The sequence below is a fragment of the Rhineura floridana genome, chromosome 13 (assembly GCF_030035675.1).
Source record: "Rhineura floridana isolate rRhiFlo1 chromosome 13, rRhiFlo1.hap2, whole genome shotgun sequence".
Classification (NCBI taxonomy): Eukaryota; Metazoa; Chordata; class Lepidosauria; order Squamata; family Rhineuridae; genus Rhineura; species Rhineura floridana.
In genome coordinates this window covers 36,305,701-36,330,029 of record NC_084492.1, presented here as the reverse complement: position 1 = coordinate 36,330,029, position 24,329 = coordinate 36,305,701, and the positions used below count along the sequence as shown (strand labels likewise).

Sequence of the window (24,329 nt, the reverse complement as noted above, 5' to 3'; positions counted from 1 at the left end):
GACAGATATATTGGCCAGGCGAGCTTCTGTTTCACCTTCCGTGACCGGGTTTCTCGCGTAGATAAAGACCAGCAATCGGCACAGATGTGGAGGTCGGTGTTTCGTGGGGGCAGGCGTACATTCCTCTTCTTGTTGGGGTTGCCGGTTAACTTTTTCTCTTGCAGAGCGAAAAGACAATTTAGCCTGGGGCTTCCAGCATGGCAAAAAAAAGCGCACAGCTCTTTTCTTCGCTGTTAGACTTGTGCAACTGGGGTTTATTTTTGCAGGCTTCCCGGTTGTTGCTTATCTTCATCGTCGTTGTAATCTTAGATCTGAATTGTTGTTATTGTTATCCTATGCACTCTTATTTGATAGTTAGTCAGTGTGCCTCACTGCTTTCACTATAATCACTTTCCTGGGAGTAAACCTCATTGAATTCAATCGAAGTTGGTTCCGAGTAAAAAATTATTTATTTATTTATTACTTGATTTATATCCCACCCTTCCTCCCAGTAGGAGCCCAAGGCGGCATAAAAATGCATAGGATTGTGCTCTTGCTTCGGAGTAAGCCCACACAGGATTGCACATCTCTCTTTTCACCTTGTGTTTGTGCATTTATGTTGTGCCACTGTGTTTTGAGTGGGATTTAAAAGAAATTGTGTCATGGGTTTTTAAAAATTGTGTTCCATGCTGGAAATTCAGAACAGATTTACACATCTCTAAACCTGTGCAAAACCTATCACAAATAACTTAATGCCTATTAATATTAGGAAGGCACCTTTGTTGCACAGGTTTTGATGCCTGCTAAAAACTTAGTTTAAGTAAGCCTACACAGACATATAATTTTAATGCATACATTTGTTCTTTAAACTGTTGATTTTATCTATAGTTTGATCATTTTAATAGGTTTACTGTTTTTAAAGTTTGTTGGTTTTTATCAGTTTTCTTATGAAAATTTTATTTATTTATTATTTATTATTTGATTTATATCCCACCCTTCCTCCCAGTAGGAATATATAAACTGTATAGTTTTTTTATCAAACAGTGTATAAATCTTGTTAAATAAGACAATTGGAACAGCTTGCAGGACTATCTGTTGTGGAATCATCTGCACGCTTACTCAGAAGCCAGGTCAGGTCACTTATACTCCCGTATAAGTGTGCAGTATAAAATAAAAAAGACTAATAATTGTGAAAAATTTGCTTACTCTACTAAAAGTGCTTATAGAAATGATTGTTCATTAAAATGTAGAATGAATAATAATTATAGCAATTTTTGCTAGCTGGTTTAAAAATAAAAAGATGAGTGAGAGCAACTGCTTTTAAACTGACTTGGAAGGATGATTGCTTTTTACTGGGAGAACAGAAATCTTTTTGGAACAAACACTCAAATTTTCAAATTCTAAAATGAATTTTCAAGGCGATATCTTGGTTTGCAGTTAAGTGTGGCTATGCCAAACAAGCCATAGGTAGCACATAAGATGAGATGTGCTGGATCAGACCAAACACTTGTTTTCTGTTCCCACAGAAAGGGAAGGGGTGTAGCTCAGTGGGCAGAGCATGTGTTTTGTGTATAGAAGGTCCCTGGTTCAGTCGTCAGCATCTCCAGACTAGACTGGGAGATATTCCGTGTCTGAAATCCTGGAGAATTCCTGCCAATCTGTATGGTCAATACAGAGCTAGACAGACCAATGCTCTGACTTGGAATGAGTCAGCTTTCCATGTTCAGATGTCCTAATGGAAAGCCCACAAGTGGAACATGAACAAAACCGCACTCTCCTGTTTGTGATCTCCAGCAACTGGAATTCAGAATCAAACTGCCTCTGATACTGGAAGTAGTACATAGCCATCATGGCTTAGTAGCATGGAGGATAAGACCTGTCCCCCTTTAAAGACATCCAAGCTGGTGGATGCCATCACATCTTGTGGCAGTGAATTCCACAGTTTAATTCTGTGCTGTGTGAAGAAGTAACTCCTCATCTTTACACTCCAAAAAAACCTTAGAGATGATCACTCCTATCATTATCCAGCATAGTTACCTCTCCTGTATTCTAAAAACATAGAAACATAGGCAGGGCTGGCGCCAGAGGGTGGCCAAGCTGGGCCCTGGCCGAGGGCCCTTGTGACCCTGAAGGGCCCCTTCTGAGGGTGGGAGGGTAGCGCTTCATTCTGTGATCTGTGGCAGTGGCGGCTCCTGACCCTGCAGCAATTTGAGGGGCTGAAGCTCCCAGGCACCCCCCATACAGATGCCTCACCTGCCTCTTCTGTTGCTGTGAATGCCATGTGTGCGGCGTGTGCATGCCTGTCATAAACTAAAATGGTGACAGGGACTTCCTTAAAGGGCTGACATCCCCACTGGCATCTTGGTTAATGGTAGGCATGCACGCGCAGTGCACATGGCATCCACAGCAATGGGAGAGGTAGGTGGAACATGCGGGCAGGTGCTGTGGGCCCAGAGCAGACTGGTGCCCAAGGACCCAGTTATACCTGACACCGGCCTGAGCATAGGAAACTGCCTTCTGTTGAGCCACACCATTGGTTCTTCTAGCTCAGTGTTGTCTACACTGACTGGCAATGGCTGTCCAGGTTTTCAGGCAGGGACTCTTTCCCAGCATTACCTCTACCTTGAGATGCCATTGAGGATTGAACCCAGGCTGTTCTGCATGCAAGGCAGATGCTCTGCCACTGAGCTATGGCCCTTCCCCAACAGCCACCCCTGATCTGCCTCCAGATTGTTTACACTGATTGGCAATGGCACTCCAGGGTTTCAAGGCAAGGAGTCTCTCCCAGCCCTACCTGGAAATGCAGGGGATTGAATCTGGGGCATCCTGCATGCAAAGCAGAGGCCTTATCACGGAGCCACAGTCTTCCCCCTGCAGAAGGAAGAATGCTTTTGAGATGGGATTCTTGCTTGCAAACATCAACTTTAGCGTTTTTGATTTTTTGCAAATCTCTCAAGATTATGGATGCAATCCGTGTCACAGCCAGGCTAATTGGAACTTGCATTGCTTTACCTTTTCATCTCTTTTTAAATCAACAACAAACTATTTCCCCCTTTTATCAGTGCTCAGGTTACACGCATGCACGCACATGCACACACACACCTCCCTATCCATATGGTGCCTATGTTTACAATAAGAATAAAAACATCTGCACAATAGATTAAGTCCAAAGCATTTTTGAGTAAACTCTTTATCAAGGGAAATGTTTAATGCTTGGGAGAACTCCTCAACTCTACTGGAAAAGTTGCCCCGAGTGCTGGAGCCAGGCTAAGCCAATGTGGCACCCTCCAGATGTTGATGCCTCGAACTCCCACCAGCCCCGACCAGCATGGCCAATAACTGGGAATGTTGTGAGTTGTAGTCCACCACACAAGCTAATCCTTGGGCTACAGCTTGTCCAGAAGAGGATGACTAGGATGGCAAGGGGGTCCGGAAATCAAGACCTGTGAGGAACGGTTGAAAGTGTTGGTTATGTTTAGCCCGGAGAAGATAAGATTAAGGGAGAGAGTTTGTCTTCAAATGTCTGAAGGACAGTCCTGCAGGAGTTGGAACAGACACAGCAACACAGGAAGCTGCCCCATACTGAGTCAGACTCAGGCGTGTAGTTGTTCAGGATCTCAGGAGGTCTTACACCCCTTATGTTTTGGGGAGCAGAGTCCCTATATGTCTAGCATCCTATGAGCCAGTCAGCATGAAGGGGAGTCTGTAAGTCACTGAGAAGATTCTTCTAACATGCTTTTTTGTCCTTTCCTGCTGATTGGAGCCAATCAGAGTGAAGGGAGGTAAGTCAGCAACAGAGAAGACTCTTCTCAGTAGCTAACACGCTTCCCTTTCATGCTTATTGGGTCCTAGGGACATCTGTTGTTGTAAGAGAAGGCATTAAGAAGGATCTCATTCTCAATCCAGCAGCAAAGGAGGAGTGGTGGTGTCTGTGACTATCAAGAAGGGACTCTGCACGTCTGCATTTGCCACTAAGGTACTGGTCAGGCTACTGGCCCCTCTAGCTCAGTATTGTCTACCTGACTGGCACGAGCTCCCCAGGGTTTTTTGGGGGGAGGAGGGACTGTCTCCCAGCTCTGCCTGGAGATGCCAGGGTTTGAACCTGGGCCCTTCTGCCTGCAAAGCAGGTGTCCTACCACTGAGCTATGGTCCTCTCCCCCAGACTTGTTCCCCATTGCTCTGGAGGGGAGGACTGAAATCAGTGGGTATAAATTGCAGGGGAGCAGATTTCAGCTAAATGTTAGGGGCAACTTCATAATGATAAGAGCTGTTTAACAGTGGACCAGACTGCCTCTTTTGCTGGAAGTATTTAAGCAGAGGTTGGACAGGCATCTGTCAGGGATGGTGTAGATTGGCCATGGGGAACTTTTGGCCCTCCAGAAGTTACTGAACTACAACTCCCATCAGTCCTGGCAAACATGGCCAATGGCCAAGCTTGATGGGACTTGTAATCCAGCAACATTTGGAGGGCCAAAGGTTCATCACTCCTAGATTCTTGCATAGAGCACAGGGTTGGTCTAGATGACCCCATGATGCTTCCAGCTCTAAAATCCCTTGATTCTATGATTTCCTTTTGTGAAGATTCTTCTCAAAATGCGTTGGGAACCATGTCTATAGTTCAGCTATCTCTTTTTTGTTCTTGGGTTTTTCTATGGCTGTTACTGATGCTCTCTATTTGTATGCTAGATATTGTAGTTTTTGGCAGGGGACAGAGAACAATTTAAGTAAGGAACTTGGCATGGGGAAAGGGTTGGATACCTTCACCCAGTGCAATGGCCCCATTTTTGCTCCCTAAATACAGACCTTCCATCCATTGTCTACTTTGGCCCTTAGAGGGACAGCATCATGTATCCGATCCAGTGACATTTGGTTCACAAACGTTTATGCCACATCAAATTTCTTACTCTGTTGACTGCTTGTTCTGTGTGTTGAATTCTTGTACTGACCACTGTTGGAAACAACGCTGGATTAAATGGTACTATCTCCTGATCTAGGTGGTCCCATAATATCTAAATTGAGGGGTAGCCAATGTAGTGCCCCTCTTCAGATGATGTTTGTCTCCAACTGCCATCATCCTTGACCATTGGCCATGCTGGCTGGGGCTGTTCAGTGACAACTGGAGGGCACCATGTTGACTACCCCTGTCTTAGTTGTTTTTGCTGCAACTGATACACACAGCTTCCTTCTTGGGAATCTTTGCCAAAGGAAAGGCCCATGGCTTAGTGGCAGAGCATCTGCTTTTCATGTAGGAGGTCCCAGGTTCAAGCCATGGCATCTCCAGGTAGGGCTGCGATAGGAGAAGACCGAAAACCTGAAGAGCTGTTGTCTGTCGGTGTTGAATAGGTAATGCCGAGCTAGACAGTGTAAGGCTCTTGCCCGTGTTCCTATCCACATTCTTCATTTGTGCAAGGAAGGGCATACATGTTCCTTGTTTGCAGATCTCTCACAACTGTACAACTTTGTTCTTTTGCAGATCTGTTCAGGGTTTGAACTTGATATTGTCTGAAAATTTGGTGGGGACTTAGGTCTAGCATTTACTGAGTAGGTCTAAACTCTCGAGTTGGGCTGAAGAAGGTAGAGATAATTTCTTTGCCTTAGATTTTACAGTTGTTCATTCCACACAGTTTTACTGTTTCATGTATGGTAAGGGCAGGACTTGGCATTTAAATAAGTAACTCAGCATTACTTTAATTGCTTCTGTGCTACATTAAATGAGCATTATGTTTTAGCCCCTGAACTCTCCCTTTTATTCTCCCATTTGCAACCGTCGTGCGCCTCAGACTCTACCTTCTTAGTTTTTAGACTTGCAACTGCTTCTTTTAGTGTGCTTTCCTGGGAGAAAGCCCTCCTGACATTGGTGGGGCTTACTTCTGAGCAGACGTGCATTGGATTGGGCTGCTTGTGTGCCAAACATCGGGTAATTTGGATTTCCATAGATGGCAAATGTACCCGTTGTGTTAGATTGACTTGGGAGGCTCCTTATGAAAGCTCTTCAAATGCTTCCATTCAGAATGTGCGACCGAAACGGTGGAAGGCGACTCCGGCAATGGCTGATTGAACAAATTGACAGTGACATGTATTCTGGCCTGATCTGGGAGAATGATGAGAAAACCATGTTTCGCATCCCGTGGAAACATGCAGGGAAACAAGATTACAACCAGGAAGTGGATGCATCTATATTCAAGGTATGAAAAATGCGTCTTTCATCCATGTCAGAAATGTCACACTTGACTCTGCTTTTCTTCCTGAGTTTCTTTGTAGCTCGAAACGTCTGTATCTTTATAAAAGCAACCAACAATTTCTCAAGTCAAAAACGTTCATATCTGAGGTTTCTGGAGGCTTTTGGGGGGTGAGTTTTCACAACCTGAAATTCATATGGGTTTGTGGTCTGTATTAAGTACATGCGAAGAGCCCTGCGAGATTAGGCCGAAGGCCCATCTAGGCTAGCATCGTGTTCTCACAGGGCCAGCCAGGTGCCTCCGGGAAACCCAAAAGCGGAACCTGAGCGCAACAGCAATGCTTCCCCATCTGTGATTCGCAGCAATTGATATTCGGAGACATATTTCCTCCAACACTGGAGGGAGAACATATAGGGCTGCCATGTTGGCTGGTTAGCTGGGTTTTACCCAGATTATAGCCCTGCTACTTGGCGCCCGCTTAGCCCATTAGGTGGCCTGGATTTTCCAGGCAGGCCTTGAGCTGCAGAGACTGACGAGGGGAAGAGAGGCACACGAGGAGGGCAAGGTGGGTGGTGCTCAAGGCCAGCAGCAGCCTGCCCCAGCACACACACACATGTTCCACCTACCTACCTCTCCCTTGACATAAATGCTGGTCATGCTGTGGGGGCAACCCTGCCATCAACCAAGACGGTGGCCAAGGGTTCCCTAAGGGGCTGATGCCTCTGCCGCCATTTTGGTTGATGGCATGCATGTGTACTACATGTGCGCATTCCTGCCATCAACCAAGATGGCGGCAGGGGCACCAGTCCCTTATGGAAACCTCGGCCACCATCTTGGCTGATGGCAGGGTTGTGCCCGCAGAGCGACCAGCATTTATGCCAAGGGAGAGGTAGGTGGATAATGAAGGAGGGCATTGCAGGCCTGTGCAGTGGGAGGGGGTGCCTAGGAGCTCCCTCTCATGATCTGTGGCAGGGTCGGGAGCCCGGATTTGTGGGACTGGAACATGGCGACCCTAAGAACATAGCCATCGTGGCAATGATAATGAATTCATGAAGGATAAGGCTAATTCCCGCCTTCAAGCCATTAAATTTGGTGGCCATCACAGCATCTTGTAACTGAATTATGTGCTGTGTGAAGAAGTCCTTAGTTTTGTCTGTTCTGAATTTTTCTATATTCATTATCATTGGATGACTCCAGGTTCTAGTATTGTGAGAGGGGGAGAAAAATTTCTCTGTGTCTACTTTCTTTACACCATGCATAATAATGTGCACCTCTGTCATGACTCCCCCTTACTAAAAACTAAATACTAACTTAGTGGTCTTTTAGTCTTGTGTTTTCAAAAGCACCTGGTAGAAATGGCTTCTTACTACCCTTTTACTGAAGGTCCTTTTTACTGATGTTTTCTTTATTTGAAGATTATAGCTTTCCCAAGGCAGATTACATTGATATGACAAATATTCCCATATTATTAAAAACAAACATTAAAATGTACAGTTTGAATCACAATAAAACTGCCAGTTTACAAATGCTCAGTACAGTAAAATTCAATAAACAGCAGCAAAAAACACAGCAGCAGCCCATACAATAAAAACCTTTCTGTTAAAAGCCAAGAAAAACAGGATTTTTTATAAAAATGTTCTTAAAAAAATGAACTGAAGGAGTAATTCATATATCTCTCAGAAGGGAATTCCATAGGCTAGCAGTCACCAATGAAAAGGCCATGTCTCTAGTGCGTGCCAGCCTAATTGATGTTCAAAGGCAGGAACCAGGAGTAGGGCTTCCAAAGCTGATCTTGAGGAGCTGGCGTGAGTGTTACATAGAGAATGTGTGAGAATGTGTCATCTTTTTTTATATTTGCCGTTTAGTGTTGCTATGGTGCTGAACTTAATACCTGTGCTAATAGTGCTATAGTGTCACCTAGGGACAGAAAAAGGGAATAAAACACCGCTTTGCAAGCAATAGGAGGAAAAGCACCCATACAGTTTATTCCATATAGGAAACCCTTTTGAACTTTTAACATAGTGGTCAAGAAGCTTAAGTGTGACTGTTGAGTAGACTCTGAATGATGAGGGGAGGTGTGAACTGGAGTGGGAACAAGGCATTTTTATTTATTATTCAATTTATATTCTGCCCTTCCTCCCAAAGGTAGCCCAGGGCGGCTCTTGAACTGCAGGGATGGCCTTGCTCAGTCCTCCCTCACTGGGAGTCCTTTAAATCTTTCTCAGAAAGCAGGGTACCTCTTTGTGAGAAACCTTCCTGCTTCTCCTCTAGGCTTGGGCAGTATTCAAAGGGAAGTTCAAGGAAGGTGACAAAGCTGAACCAGCCACCTGGAAGACGAGGTTACGCTGTGCCTTGAACAAGAGCCCTGACTTTGAGGAAGTGACCGACAGGTCCCAGCTGGACATCTCAGAGCCGTACAAGGTCTACCGCATTGTCCCAGAGGAAGAACAGAAATGTAAGTGTAATGGAGCCATGCTACATGATCAGCAGGATCTCACGGTGTAGCCCATACTAGACCCTACTGCTTCAGACTGCAACCATGAGATGATTATTTTTAAAATGTTATGTTTATTTTATAAAGAAAGCAGGGTGTAGATTTCTTCGTGTTTTATTTTATATTTTATTTTATAAACGAAAACAGGGTGTAAATTTCTAAATAAATAAGTTTATTCGATTGATTCTATAATTCCTTAATCATATTCCTTTGCATACGAAAACATTATTTACCCTGATTCAAAAGATGAAAACCACCTTGAAACCTAAATAAAATCTAAAGGACTGGTAGTGAGTGATGCTTAATGCACATGCTGTGGTGGCTGCTGGCTCCATGTCAGTGGGGCGTGGAATCCACTCTGCATTGTAGTCTAGACTTTCAAGGAGCTGGCCAAGGTCCTGAAACCTATTTCCACAATAGGTCCAGCACCTTGGCCAGCGCCTTGAAAGTTCGGTCTAAAACCTGGCGTGGATTCCTCTGCCCTGCTGATACGGAGCCACGAGCCGCCAGTGGTACAGTGGGATTGTGCCTTCTGCTGACTCCCACCCTTGTCCATGTTTGGCACAACCTGTGGAAGAGAATGTATGTGCACAAACAGTTTGCATGTAGATTTTGCCCATTCATAGGTCCCCAATTACGAGTCTGTACGCACGTAAGCTGTCTCAGAAGTTATGATGAATGCGTTAGTTATTCTGTTTAGGTAATCTCCAAGAATAATAGCCCATCTAGCTCAGCAGTGTCTGTACCAGGGGTAGCCAACATGGTGCCTTCCAGATGTTTTGGACTCCAATTTCCATCAGCCCCAGCCAGCATAGCTAATGGTCTAGGATGATGGGAGTTGTGGTATGCAACATCTGGACAGCCAGTCTAACCCTTGTCTATATTGACTGGCAGCTGTCTAGGGAGTCGGACAAAAGACATCCCCAGCTCTACCTGTGGAGATTGAATTAGGATTGAACTTGGGACCTTCTGTATGCAAAGCAGGTGCTCTGCCGCTGAGCTATGGCCCCTTTCCAAAAGTATAAGGGAGTTACCTCTCCAGGAAAGCCCCTGTGGAGATGCACTTTGCTACCAGAGATGGAAGAATCTGTGAATTTGGGTTCTCTCAATTTCTCATTTATCCAATCTTAAATTCATTTCTCCACATTTCTTCAGCAACTTGCCCTTTTTTTTTTAATCCGCACGAAAGTTCTTCATTTTTAGTGCAAATTTCTCCTAATAAAGACATTTTTGTATGCAGCTTTGAGTCACGTACACATTTTTGCAAGCATTTCTCCTAATACAATGCATTTTCGTATGTTATTTTCACTAGTATATTCATTTTTATGCATACTTCTCCCAATATATGTATTTTGGAAAACATTGGTTGGATAACTGTATTGTAAAATTCACATATGTGAGAATTTCAAAGGACACCTGTTCTCATATCATTTTGAAAAGTGCGTTATTTGATCAATTTGATTGAGTTTGCATTTAAAGCCAAATTTATCTCCCATCCCTACTTGCTACATATCAGGGTTTGATTTCCTCACAAGTAAAACAGTTCCATCAAGGTGCTTTTTACCTCTCATGTTTTCCCCTTTCTTGACTGATAGAGCTTTCTTTGAAAACCCCACCATATCATTTGTGTCTCACATTCTGTGAAGTCCCCATCTGTATCAAATTGCTGTGAGAAAGCCTTTCCTGCACCTTTTACCTTCAGCGTTAGCAACGTCACCCCAATGCTTTGCTTGCAAAGCTCCAGGTGTCAAGAGATCAGCAGAGCAGCAACTCCCCACTTTTGCTCCATGTCGGAGTAAAACAGAGCTGTGCATTTGTGGTTACAGTTAACAGAACATCAAACGTCTGCCTCTGAAATGTCCGGTATTACATGAGTGGAGCTCTGTTTTATTTTTATCTGTGGTTTTTTGTGTGTATGTGTGTGGTGACTTTTCAAGCATACACAATTGAGCTGTCAAGAAATCTCCCTCATAGACCGCCTCAGCCCACAAAAGTTTACTCTCAAGCAGAAACTTTGCACTATTTCTGGAAGTCTCTCTTCTTAGCAATCTGGATTTCAGGGTTTTGTCAAAGGTTTTTCAAATTATGGGGGTGGGAGTGGAAGGTAGGGCTCTTAATGAAATCTCCTAGTCTCATCCTCTGACTCTCTGCCCGCCCCCCAAATTTAAAGCAAATCATCCCCTCCCTTGATACCATTGTAAAAACAACAGCTAAGGGGGTTGTTCAAATGGTAAGAGAGTTTCCCTCCTTTCCTCCACCGTCCCTGTCATTTGAGCTCTGTTCATCAACCATAAATTAGTGGGTGGTTGTTTTTTTTTAAAGTACAAGTAATACTAAAAAGACTAATAATGAGTACTACCACTAATTCTGGGCGTTTTGGTTTTTCCTTTTGTGTGGGCAGCCATGTTTGGGTTTAGAGGTCCCAGAACCAATTCTAGATATCATGGGGAAAAACCCAACACTCTTGCAACATGGTTGACTTAGATAGACTAATGTGCAGAGGGATGAGTGTTTTATAATGTGCTTTTTTTTTTTTTGTGCAACATACATGTAAGCTTACTTGCTTGCCCCTCCAGACTGGTGTTTGATTGCAGGGTGTAGTTTGCAACACATTTTTGACACAGTAATAGTGCATTAGTGGTGGGCTTATTCTGCTTTAGTTTGTTCAGTGATGCTTCCCCAATGCTGCTACATAATTGCTGTCTGGAGAGGCAAGAAAAGCGGGTAAAAATAAACCAGAACATTTGTGGTATGAAAAGTTATGGGATTTCAGCAGGAAGTTACAGGACATGCATTGATTGGAAGGGAACCAGTGTGACAGCCCCAAAACTTTTGCAGGTGCAAACAGTATTGAAATTGGGATTGCATTTGACCATCCCAATAACATCATTAGGACAAATAATCATGAATGTGCAATAATAAGGATGTCTGGAGGGTCCCATATACGTACAGAGATATGGTCAGTCCCTCTTGCACAGGACTAAACCCCAAGCCGGAGTTCCCATTGTGTTTGATATAGTTTGTTTGTTGTTGTTATGGCGACCCTATGAATCACTGACCTCCAAGAGCATCTGTCATGAACCACCCTGTTCAGATCTTGTAAGTTCAGGTCTGTGGCTTCCTTTATGGAATCAATCCATCTCTTCTTTGGCCTTCCTCTTTTTCTATTCCCTGCTGTTTTTACCAGCAGTATTGTCTTTTGTAACAGTCTCCAAATTGTATTTCTTTCCAGGCAAAATGGGGATGGGGAATGGATGCAGTTTGAGTGAAGTCACGGAGATGGATTGCAGTACTTCTGCAGTAGATGACTTGATGACAGAGGTAATTAACATCCCCCCTCCCAATGATGAAATATCCCTTTCTCTCTTCAGACTTTCTTTTTTGGAAGGGTCCTTCCCCAGCCCCACCCCATCTGCGTGAGTGCAAGAGAGAGGAACAGAGCAACTAACACCAGCCTTCATCTGAATGGGTCTGCACCTGTTCTCTATACAGTGCTCATTTGCACACACGATTCTTTCATTCCCCTTCTTGGCCAAAAAAGGCTCCCAGGGCAGCTTACAAATACCAGGGGGTCCTCCTGATCACAAGGAGGCTTGCAAGCACTTTCAGCAGACGTGCTCACAGGCCACCTTTGGATCTTTGCACTAAACATGCAAAGTTTGGGGGTGGGTGAGTGCGCCCGGTTGACACAGGGATGTTGACACGTAGGGGTGGGAAAGCCTGTCAGTTTTGATTTCTCTCAGTTTCTCACTTTTCCAAACTTAAGTTCAGTTCTCCACATTTTTTATACCAATTTGCATTTTTCTTTTAAAAAGTCCTCATGAAAATCCATCAATATTTTCTCCTAATATACACATCTTTGTATGCATTTTTTCCTAATATATGCATTTTTACAAAACAGTTCCACGAATATAATGTATTTTTCATGTTCTTTTCATGAATTATGCATTTTTTTTACCCACACTTTACCCTAGTGTATATTTTTGTACACATCCCTTGGCTGGAGAACTGCATTGCAAAATTGGGAGAAGTGCAAATTTTGAAGGATGGCTGCGTTTCAGTTCACATATTGCTTTGGAAAGTGTAGATTCCATAGGTTCGCCTTTAAATGCAAACTAAATCTAATTTTTCTCCATCCGTACCCAAGCATACTCATCTCTCTATACACTTTTGCCCTCACGTGTTCAGGCTTTATGCCTGAGGAGGGCTTGTGTGTCCATACCTGGACTGGGGTGAGGGTGTTAAATTTTCCATCTCCTTTCACTCCACTCAAAACAAAATTTGCTTTACCTTTTTAATTTTTATTTGTTTATTTATTTAGCAAGATTTATACACTGCTTAATCAAGAAAAATCGCTAAGCAGTTTACGTAAAATAGTATACAATAGTCATTTAAAAACAGTAAAAAAAACAGGCATTAAAACAGTAAATATAATAAAATGGTCAAAATATAGAAAAAATCAGCCATTTTAAAAAATGGATACACTTGATAACGTTTCACGTCTGGTGAGGCTTGCCTACACAAAAAAGCATTTAGTGGGTATGGAAAACAGTACGACAAACGGGCCTCCTTGATATCAACAGGCAGGGAGTTTCAGAGTGTAGGTGCTGCTGCACTACAAGATCCATTCCTCACAAGTGCAGAATGGACATTATGTAGTACTTATAAAAGTGGTAGTTCCACAGATCAAAGCAGTCAGGTGGGCGCATATGGAGTAAGATGTCCCCGGAAGCTGCAGTTCACCATAGCTTCCCATTTAAACATTTATTTATTTATTACCTTTATACCCCACCTTTCTTTCCATGATGGAAACCCAAGGCGGCTTACATATGGTTCCCAGGCAGTCTCCCATCCAGGCACTGACCAGACCTGACCCTGCAGGGAGCTGGCCTCATGTGCCTTCAGACCATAGCCTGGGACATAGTTTTACACACAAGATACAGTAGTGGAGAAGGACTTTAACTCAGTGGCAGAGCATCTAGTTTGTATGGAGAAGGTTCTAGGTTGAGTCCTCAGCACCTCCAGGTAGGGCTGGAAATGTCCCAGAGAGCTGCTGCCAGTCAGGGTAGATACTACTGAGCTGGATAGACCAATGGTTGACTCAGTGTAAGGCAGCCTCTTATGCTCCTATAGTAGGGAGAAGTTAGATCCTTGTCGCTTGCTTTCAGAAAAGCAGTTCTCTTAACTGTAAAGGGAAGTAAGGTCCTCAAGACAATCCACAAATTGTACCAGGGAGTGTGCAGTCTTTGTGGGATGCAAAATCTTTTCTCCATCTAGTATATGGATTGTGTGCAAATCACCTTTGCACAGCTGTCAAACTGCAATTTGCTCTTGTGCGTGTGGGGAATAGGCACTTAACGTAGTGAGTAGCTGTAAAAATTACAGAGGCGGCATTAAGTGCTTTGAGCATTGAGGGAAATGGAGATCTGTCTTTGCACTATGTATTTATAAGTATTTATTTGCAGAGAGGCTAAATGAACTTTGGAGATATTTTCTTGTCATACAAAGCAACAGAATAACTTGTAGGGACATCTCAGCTTGCAGGCTGCAGAGATTTGTAATGTTAGCTTTGCCACTTCAACAGTCTCCTGTTTTCTTCTTCTATAATCTTCTCAGCCCCCCTCAGCAGTGGATGAATACCTTGGTACGAGAAGTCCTTCGCCGCTGCAGGAAAGCAGTAGAAATCCACCCATACCTGACTGGTGGATGCATCAATCAAGCCCTGGTAAGACATCATTATGCCCTTAGGAAGGAAGTTTCACAGTGTTGGTATTGGGCTTGGATACAACTGGATTGATCATTTGTTGCACCAAAGGCTGACTGCTGGATGTCCCTTTGCTATTGTGCCACAGGGCTTCTAGGTAATTGACAGGGATAAATGCATTATATCAGGGGTGTGGAAACCTATGGCCTTCCAGATATTGGACTATAATTCCTGTCAGCCCTGGCCAACATGATTTGTGGTCAGGGATGATGGGAACAGTGATCCAGAAACATCTGGAAGACCACAGGCTCCCTGTTCCTACATTGCATTCCTGTCTTCACGTTAGAGGATGTGTCACAGCCTAGCTCAGTGGTAGGGCATCAGGTTTGCTTGCAGAGGATTCCAAGTTCAGTCCCCAGAATCTCTACTTAAAAGTGCCTCTGCCTGAGACCCTGGAGAATGGCTGCCAGTCAAAGTAGACATTATTGGGCTAGATGGACCAAGTGTCCAATTTAGTGTAAGGCCCTTTTCTAGGCCTCCACCACAACAGATTAAAGAGTTTGGGAAATATGAACTCCAGTTTTTTGAGACCTAGCACGTAGGGATTGCATGCCAGATGTTAGATATATACCTCTCTTATGCTGTTTCACTTTATGGCAAAGGGCTGTAGCTCAGTGGTAGAACATCTGCTTGGCATGCAGAAGGTCCCAGGTTCAGTCCCCGGCATCTCCAGATAGGGATGGCAAAGACTTCTGCCTGAAGCTCTGCAGAGCTGCTGCCAGGACGAGTAGGTAACACTGAGATAGGTGGGCCAATGATCTGATTTGGTGTAAGGTAGCTTCCCATGTTATTTCTGTGACCTCGTTTGCATTGTATTGTTTTTAATGATGTTGTATTGTTGTACCCTGCCCTGATGTTTTATGATACAGTGCTAGAGAAATACTTTTATAAATATAAATCAGTGAATAAACTTTCTTGTTTAGGTAGGCACTTTTATTTATTTATTTATTTAAAATATTTCTATCCCACCCTTCTACCCTATAATAGAGCACTCAGGGCAGCTTACAAAAATAAAATCAAACATGTACATAATAAAATGGTAAACAGTAAAATCACAAAAACATTAAAATAAATTAAAATACATAAAATAATATACACACACACACACAATAAATATTTATCAAATGGCTGTGTTTTAGCTGTGTCAGCTTTGTTCTGCTTTGATTGTGTTGTATTTTTTAAAATGTATTTTATGGTTGGTTTTGACTGGCATTAGCTGCCCCGAGTAGTGCCTAGACATCAAAAGGGTGGAGTTTAAAATTTTATATAAATAAATAAAATAAATATGTGTAACTTTCCTTTTTTAAAAATCCATAGGTTTGCCTATGATGATGAGTGGGTTCACTGGTTATGAGGTGCTACATTCAGGTACGGTAACTCTTTAGCTTCCTCTCTCAGTTAAGATCTGGTGCAGTTGGTTTCATTTCCTTTTCAACCCAGTTTTCCTCCTCCCTCCTAACCTCTTTTCCTTTTGTGTCATGTGCTTTACATAAAACAAAATGGCTATGTATACCCCCTTGATGGGTCTTGCCACATATATCTTCATAGGCTATTCCCAGATGGTGATCAACTTCTACTATGGAGGGAAGCTGGTGGGAAGCTCAACCACCTCTCGCCCTGAAGGCTGCCGGATTTCCCTCGGAGAAATGCCTTATGCCCTGGAAAGCTTGGAACATGTGCGGTTCCCATCAGCAGATGTGATTCCAAATGAACGGCAGAGGCACATCACCAAGAAGCTGTTTGGGCACCTGGAGAGGGGTGTTCTTCTGCACTGCAACAAACAGGGCATTTTCATCAAAAGGCTGAGCCAGGGACGAGTCTTCTGGAGTGGGAACACCATGGTCTTCAAAGACAGGCCCAATAAGCTTGACCGAGACGAGGTGGTAAAGATATTCGACACCAACCAATTTCTCAGAGGTAGGGCTGGGGGAAAATTTGATTCCATTCACATTTAAAGGTGAACTTGCCTAATTTGCACTTTCCGAAACAACATGTGAATTGAAACACATCCACTCTCCAGAATCCGCACTTCCCTGAATTTTGCAGTGTAGGTCTCCAGCCAAGTAATGTATCCAAAAGTGCATATCCCGGGGCAATATGTGCATAAAAATGCATATATTAGTGAAAATATACAAAATTGCATTATATTGGGGAAACTGTATATTAGGCAAAACTCACTGATGAATTTTCATGAGGCCTTTTTTTTTTTAAATCACAAACTGATGTGGAAATTTGGAGAACTGAACTTAAGGCTGGAAACATGAGATACAAAGAAACTGGAATGGACAGATTTGCCCATCCTTACTCAGAGGTCCCTTGTGCCTGTGAGAATTTTATGGCCAGCGGCTGTGTATGTCCTGGAATTTGAAACTGGAGTCAAATTCAAAATGCTGTGCCCGGATAACCCAGATAGGCAGAATTCCACATCCTGCATAAATTATGTAAAGCCAGTATATTTGCATGTAATTGCAATTTATTTTGTTTTTGCTCTTCATGGGGAAGGGGAAAAAGGACCTCCTCTAAGCACTAGGGAACCTGCTCAGCAACCCTCCCAAGCATTGCCCCCCTCATACATTTTTGCACTCTTAAGGGTTAGAATTTTTTTTTAAATCGTCATTAACATCCTTTCTAAGAGTGCTAAATTCCACACCAAGATTGATTTTTGCGCTTGCTTTGTGCAATTGCAAATTTATTTATTTATTTATTATTTGATTTATATCCCGCCCTTCCTCCCAGTGGGAGCCCAGCGTGGCAAATTGCAGAATACTTGCAACCTTGATCATGGTAGTAGCTTTCATTTGCTCATGATGCTCATTTATACTGCAGAACAGGGTTGGGGAACCTGTGGCTCTCCAAATGTTGTTGGACTACAGCTCCCATCATCCCTGATGATTGGCCATGCTGATTGGGGCTGAGGGGAGTTGGAGTCCAACAAAATTTGGAGGGCCACAACCTTCCCATCCCTGCCCTGGTATTCCTAGGGAGACAGATTCTTACATGGTCCAAGTTATGAAGTTAGGGATGGATTAAAAGTACTGTTTTTTGGTTGAAGCAATAAATACATAAACATGATTTTTTTAAAATACAAGGATAGCCTTCACTGAATAACGTTGTGTGTTTCATGGTTCTGCAGATAACATATTCCCTCGTTCAGCATCCCAAGTGCCCCTGGTTCCATTTTATTACACAGTTAGTTGCAGTTGAGCTCCTAAATACAAAGGCAGATGTCTCCTCCCTCTAATTAAAACATTTTCTTCTTGTAGAGCTTCAGCAGTATTATAACAATCAAGGCCGCTTCCCAAACAGCAAAGTTATTCTGTGTTTTGGAGAGGAGTTTCCAGATGCCTCCCCTTTACGCTTCAAGTTGATCCTTGTCGAGGTAAGTATTATAATCTGTTTTGGTGGCAGCTGTTTATGTGATCTCTCTGCCCCCGGGTTCTCTGCTGACTTGAGTTCCCTCATCTATAAAGCAAGGGGATCTTCTGACTTCCCAGTGTTAAATTCAGGGTAGTTCCTCCTTTCCCACCCATGATGTTGCATTGACTCTTGAATGCAGACACAATTCTCATCTGTTTGTTTGAAAAACAAGGACCCAAGGTACTAGTCCTCATGTCTTGGGGAAAATGTTTGAAACTGTGCTTCATGCAGAGCTTGGAAAAGTTACTTTTTTTGAACTACAACTCCCATCAGCCGCAGCCAGCATGGCCACTGGATTGGGCTGAGGGGAGTTGTAGTTCAAAAAAGTAACTTTTCCAAGCTCTGGTTCATGCTTGGGATCTGACTGGTTGCCTGATTCTGCTGTCATTAAAGGAATTCCCCCTAGTTTGTTAGCAAGTAAATCTGTGGCAACTGAATCTGAGCTGGGGCCTTTTCTCTTCCCCTTCTGGCATATGGCTTGGCTCCTTCACAGGGGGAGCTATCTTTTTTCTCATTGCCTTGGTGTGGCACACCATGTTTGCACCTCCTAAATGTTTATTTGATAGCAACAGTGTGCTAGGTGCTGTACAGAGAACCAGAAATGTCATCTTCCCTGCTACCAGGGCTCAAAAGGCTACATTAGATGAACAAGGCAGTTAAGGGGGAGAGAGGACATCTACTGTACTGGAAATAAGTCACAGAGGTATTGAAGAAGCAGTCAGACGGCACTTGTGGAGGAGGTATAATGATTCTGCTCTGTTAAAGAAACTTGAGGCGCTTCCAGATTATTTTCAGGTGGGACTCAATCACAGACCAGCAAATCCAGGTTGTGCAATTATAGTTGATTGCGAGGTCTTGTGCTTCCCCAAAAGATTGGGCTTTTTGCGATAAGGAAAGTGATGGGAAAATGCACTGGAAAGTGTGGGATAGCACTTCCTTTGAGACAAAGTTGTCTAACCTCTCCGCCAACAAATCAGAATGAATGCTCCCTAAATACCCAGCATGGTCTAGCTTCTCTGCAAGCAAATCAGGATGGTTGTTCAGTACACAGTTTGTCTAGATGGACTTTTGATTTCTGGAATGGGAGGTTGGATCTGGGGGCAGGAAGTACATCTGGGGGTGATACTGACTTTGGGAAAAGGCAGGATTTGATAATGTTTTGGCTGCCTTTCCACCCACGAAGTGGCTAAAGGGCTGAGCTTTAGACCAGGAAATCTCTGGATCAAATTTTGCTTCTCCTGTGAATTCACTAGATATGGTCTAGGACTGGAGGAGAAATATGATTCAGTTTATGGAGAGAATGTGCTCAAAGTGGTCTGAGCACAGATGCCTTTCTTATTAATTGGCCAATCCTTTTTAATTAGGCATTTAAAAAGTGTGGAGTAGTGGTTAGAGAGTTGGACTAGGGTGATTCCAGTCCCCACTCAGCAATAAAGCTCACCGGGTGACCAGTCTCTTACCCTGAACTACCTCACAGGGTTGTTGTGAGGATAAAACGGACAGGGGGGAGAACCATGTATATGCCCCCTTGAGCTGCGTGGAGGAAAGGTGGGATAAAAATGTAATAAATAAAAATAAACAAATTAAAAAATTATTACACTGCACAGTCAGTCTTTCCAAGGTATCACTCATCAAAATAAGGATTTCTGATCTTCTTCCAACTTTAGATCGAACAGCTGAGTATTCGGCAGTTGATGGAGGACACTGGGAAGAGTGAAGGGAGCCCTCTGATCCATTCAATAGGCGAGGAGCTGCATTATGACCAGATGTATAGGAACTTCCAGGATTCTTGTGGACCACACCAAAGACCCATTTTCCGAGAAAACCAGCAGATCACTGTTTGAGAGACTCCTGGACGGAGTATTTTTTAAACAACTTTTTTTTTTTTTTTAAAGGATTCAGTTTAGATCTATTTTTGTATCATCAAACATTTAATGTTTCCTTTTGGGGACAATTGTTCTGGGTTTTTGGTTGTAGATGTGCAAGGGATACAGAGAGAGAGAGAGAGACCGTGTTTGTTTTCGATAAGGAATTTGACGTAAAAAGGCAATAATTATACGTTTCTTTGGGCCTCTCAGCATTACAGCATACACCCAAAGCAGCTTTAAAACCAGGGTAATACTGTATGACTTGGTTTTGAAAGAAAAGGGGGGGCTGTGATGTGTTGATTTGGCAGCTTTGACCCCCAAAATGTGCCCCCTCTTGATTGCTTGGCTGCAAAACAGAGAGACATTTGTGGGCTGCATTGCTGTCTGGGTAGTGTGGTTGTTGCAGAGGAAGGATGGTCCAATCTCCAAGCAGAATATCTTTATTTTTGGTGTGAATTTCTGCATTTAGAGGAATATGGAAATGCTTGAAGTTATATATCTCCTTGCATTGACCAATACTGGCCCTCTGGATGGAGCTGTCCTGAGCGTGTGCTGAGTGTACCCGGAACGTAAACATATACTTCAAGCACTAGTGAATGAGGATACCTTTGCAGAAAGGGACTCATCTTAAAGGGGCTGGTTCACACATGCATGTTAAGTCACCTGATTTCTGTACATCTGAATCACTGGCAGCTAAGCACGTGAGTAGACTCCACCAAAAAGCCTTGTGCGTAAAGGTGATGTGAAAAACCTATTGGTGGTGTTCTCCAATAGTCTATTCCCACATGCAAGTCAACCCTTGATGTTGCAGCCATCGAGTGACGAGTATGCATGTGTGAACCCCACCCTTGCTTTTTTTTTTTTTTAAAAGACACCCATCATCAGTTGTCTTGCGGCTGCTCTTTTGTATTTTCAAAACTCAGGTAGAAAAATACAATACTGGAAAGAGACTTAAGAGATAAATGGATCCTTAGAGAATTCTGTGAAGACTTTGATGGCCAGGTGGCTTCTTACACCATTAAGAAACCACACATAGCTTATACATTGCATCTATGTTGTATATATTCTTGCTAAGTTTTATTTTAGTTCTTATTGCTATTTTTTTATTGGCGTGTGTAGGTTAAAATGGTCTGCTGTTTGAAAACTAAACGGAATGGTGAACATACAAAACTGTCAGATACACAGTCACACCACTGGTCCACGTGACTCAGAATTGTGGCAGCAGCTCTCAAGGTTTCCAGCCCTACCTGAAGACACTGGGGATTGACTCTGGGACCTGCATGCAAAGCAGATGCTGTGCCACTGAGCTGTGGTTCCTCCCAGCATTGTTTCATTTTTAAATAGTGAAGTGCATTTTTTTCTTGAGCTTTGTTAACCAGGACTCAGTAAACAAAATGTTCTAAGAGAGAGATTAGAACACATCTGCTTGGCAAGACCAGTATCCTAGCTCTTAACGGGCAAGTGATGGATACTTAAGAGGAAGAACAGCAGTCTATTCTTAGCTCTTTCCCATTCTGGCAAAGGTTTTGGAGGATACTACTGAATATTTTTATGTCAATAGGAAAAGCATAGAGAGATGTGTTGGTCCATGGAGAAGGAATCTAAAATCCACAGTAGGGCAATAATTTATTAGGACCAACTAAAATGTCCCAAAATCATGAACTATGTAAATAACTATGTTTTACTAGGACTGCATCAGGCTGGACTCTTAAGAGGGGATATATATTCACACATGCACCTCAGTCCAGTGATGCCTTGTGGGTGTGCTCACACAGATCTCCTGTCCAGGGGAAGGAGCAGTTCTGTTTGTGCAGAGAGGTGCACACATGAGATCCCCCCCCATTGAAGTGAATGGGTGAGCACAGCACATATTTTGTGCGCAAGGCTTTCTGAATTGGGCAATCTTGGTTTTATGCCGTGGTCACAGCAGGAGGAAGAAGTAAATCTCTGTGTTACTTCTTGGTACATCATGGGTATGACCCAATCGTTGGGAAGGGGAGAAGAGCTAGAGGGAACTGCTGCTTTTCTAGAGGGTTGCATGTCTAGCTCTGAGCAGCTATCTGAGATGAGATGACTGACCAGAGATTAGAGATGCGGGATAAATTTGATTAAGTTCACATTTGAAGGTGAACCTACCTAATTCACATTTTCCGCAACAATGGACTGAAATGCAGCCATCGTTCAAAATCCATACTTCTCCAAATTTTACAATGCAGTTTTACAACCAAGTATAGTGGTTAGAGTGTTGGACTACAACCTGGGAGACTAGGGTTTGAATTCCCACATAGCCATGAACCTCACTGGGTGACCTTGGGCCAGTCACTGCCTCTCAGCCTCAGAGGAAGGCAATGGGAAACCCCCTCTGAATACCTCTTACCATGAAAACCCTCTTCATAGGGTCACCATAAGCTGGGATCGACTTGAAGGCAGTCAATTTCATTTTCCAATGTGTACAAAAATGCATATACTAAGGTAAAAACAATGATAAAAACTGCATTATATTAGGGGAACATGCTTTGCAAAAATGTGCATATTAGGCAAAATTGCATATTCAAATGTTTATATTAGGAGAAATTCACACCAACATTTTGATGAATTTTCATGAGAATTTTATTTTTTTAAAAAATAAACTGATTTGGAAATGTGGACAACTGAACTTAAGTTTGGAAAAATGAAAGAAAGAGAAATTGATAAATTCACCCATCCCTACCAGAGACACACATGAAGAGATGGTAGTTGTACCCAGGGGGGAGAAGATAGTGGCTTTAAAATACTGCATAAACTACAATGGCTAAAACCCAAAGCCTGAGAGACAATCTGCATGTGTTTTAGAGCCTGTGTTTTAGATCTATGTGCCTAGACGTTCAGTATATGTAAAGGTTAGGCGTGTGTACAAGCCTGCTTGTGTGTGTATGAGAAAGAGAGAGGCACTAGCAGTTATGCACATGCATTCATCCTTTGAAAAGGGGCATTATGCACATTTTGCTGTCATCTGAAAAGCAGAGTAATTGCTTTGATCCTGTGCCGCCTTGAGCATAGGGGAGCTTCCGCATGGTACTCCCTCCTTGTGCAAAGGCTTTTCCATCAAGGGCAGAAGTGAGCAGAGAAATATTTGCTCATAGGCGTGACTATGTGCACCTGGAAGCATATGCGGCGCTTTGGATCAGTCTTAGTGTGGTCATCTCTACTATGCTAAGTATTTATTTTAACCGCTTGTTTTTTTAAAAAATTGTGATTGTTTTACCAAAGGCACCTGCAAATAAATATCTATATTTTGTAATATCTTGTCTCTGCTTTCAAGTGGGAAAATAAATTTGGTCTCACTCTCACCTGAGTTTCTAAGTATGCTTCCATTCATCATGTTGGGTGCTTGTGTGTTTTTTTAAGGGGGAAGGTGGTGGTTGAAGCCTGCATTCTAGTGTGCAGAATGAGTAGAGATATGCCAAATGAATAGCTCCCTTTTCTTCCACTACCATAGGATCTGGGGAGCAGGTTTTTAAAACAGAGGTTATAGGTGCCTGCCTGTATCATGCACGAGCAAGCATCACAAGGGTAAATGGTGTACTTAATAGTGCTGCAGCTTTACATTCTAACCACGAGCAGTCGGTAGTTCCATGATGCTCCCCATCAAGAACATCAGCAAATCAAATCATTCTATGCAATGATCTCTGATAAATGCACAGGATTTCAGCCTTTTTGTTGTGTCTGGAGAAGAAGACTGGGTGTGTCCTCCATTATGCTGTCTGTGGAACCATGGAGGTTCGTTCTGGCTCCACAAGGTGTTGGTCATGTAAGCAGGTTTATTAAGCAGGGCTATATGCAGCTCTCTGGCAGGGCTCTCCACACAGGCCTGCAGCAGGGTTTCCCCTAACTGATGAGTATTTAAAGGGACAGCGCAGAGGGGCAGAATGCAACTGGCATTACGGTGTCAGTTTTCAAGGGTGGTGAAGTGCAAAGCAAGGCATGCATCACACCAGATCAGGGACTGGGAAACCTCTGGACTGGGGGCCAAATGCAGTCCTCCGGTCCTCTCTATCTGGCCCTTGGAACTCTCCCCAGGCTACTCCCCCCCATGTATTTGCTTGGCTGGGATGTGCCTTGGACTCTGATAATGCATCTTGCTTGCCTGAATGGATGACAGTGTGTGTAGATAGAAACTAGCCTACTGTACAAGGGTAGGTTTTGTATATGTTGTTCCTCCCACTTTTACCTCTGGCTCTGCCCGCCACTGGCATGTGGCCCTCAGAAGGTTGCCCAGAAAGAAATACGGCCCTCTGGCTGAAAACATTTCCCTCTTCCTGTTATAGATGGAAGGCTAAAATGGCCAGCCGTTACATGCATGAGAGCAGAAGACTAAGCAAGGTTTTGGCTAGTATTGAGTGTGTGTTCTGGCTTCAGGGCAGAGCTTGGAAAAGTTACTTTTTGAACTACAACTCCCATCAGCTCCAGCCAGCATGGCCACAGGATTGGGCTGATGGGAGTTGTAGTTCAAAAAAAGTAACTTTTCCAAGCTCTGCTTCAAGGCCAATGAATATGTAACTTACAGAGCCAGGGAAATTCCAGCCTCCCTTGGCAACGACCCAACGTCCCATCTAAGGAGGTTGACACCCATCAGAGGGTGCTTTTAG

At 43.3% G+C, this 24,329-nt stretch overlaps 1 protein-coding gene across 2 annotated transcripts; it reads left to right on the top strand.

Moving 5' to 3' along the window:
* Positions 1–22,981, top strand: IRF8 (interferon regulatory factor 8). Of its 2 annotated transcripts, XM_061594465.1 has the most exons (10): positions 12–92; positions 3,832–3,955; positions 5,990–6,164; positions 8,430–8,613; positions 11,885–11,973; positions 14,269–14,377; positions 15,734–15,784; positions 15,965–16,333; positions 17,680–17,795; positions 19,501–22,981. In XM_061594465.1, the coding sequence occupies exons 3-10, from the start codon at positions 5,991–5,993 to the stop codon at positions 19,675–19,677; spliced, it is 1,269 nt and encodes a 422-aa protein (XP_061450449.1). In that variant the 5' UTR covers positions 12–92; positions 3,832–3,955; position 5,990; the 3' UTR covers positions 19,678–22,981. The 2 variants fall into 2 exon arrangements, with proteins under 2 accessions (XP_061450448.1, XP_061450449.1); XM_061594464.1 differs by lacking the exon at positions 3,832–3,955 and having other exon boundaries at positions 1–92.
* Positions 22,982–24,329: the final 1,348 nt, after the last annotated feature.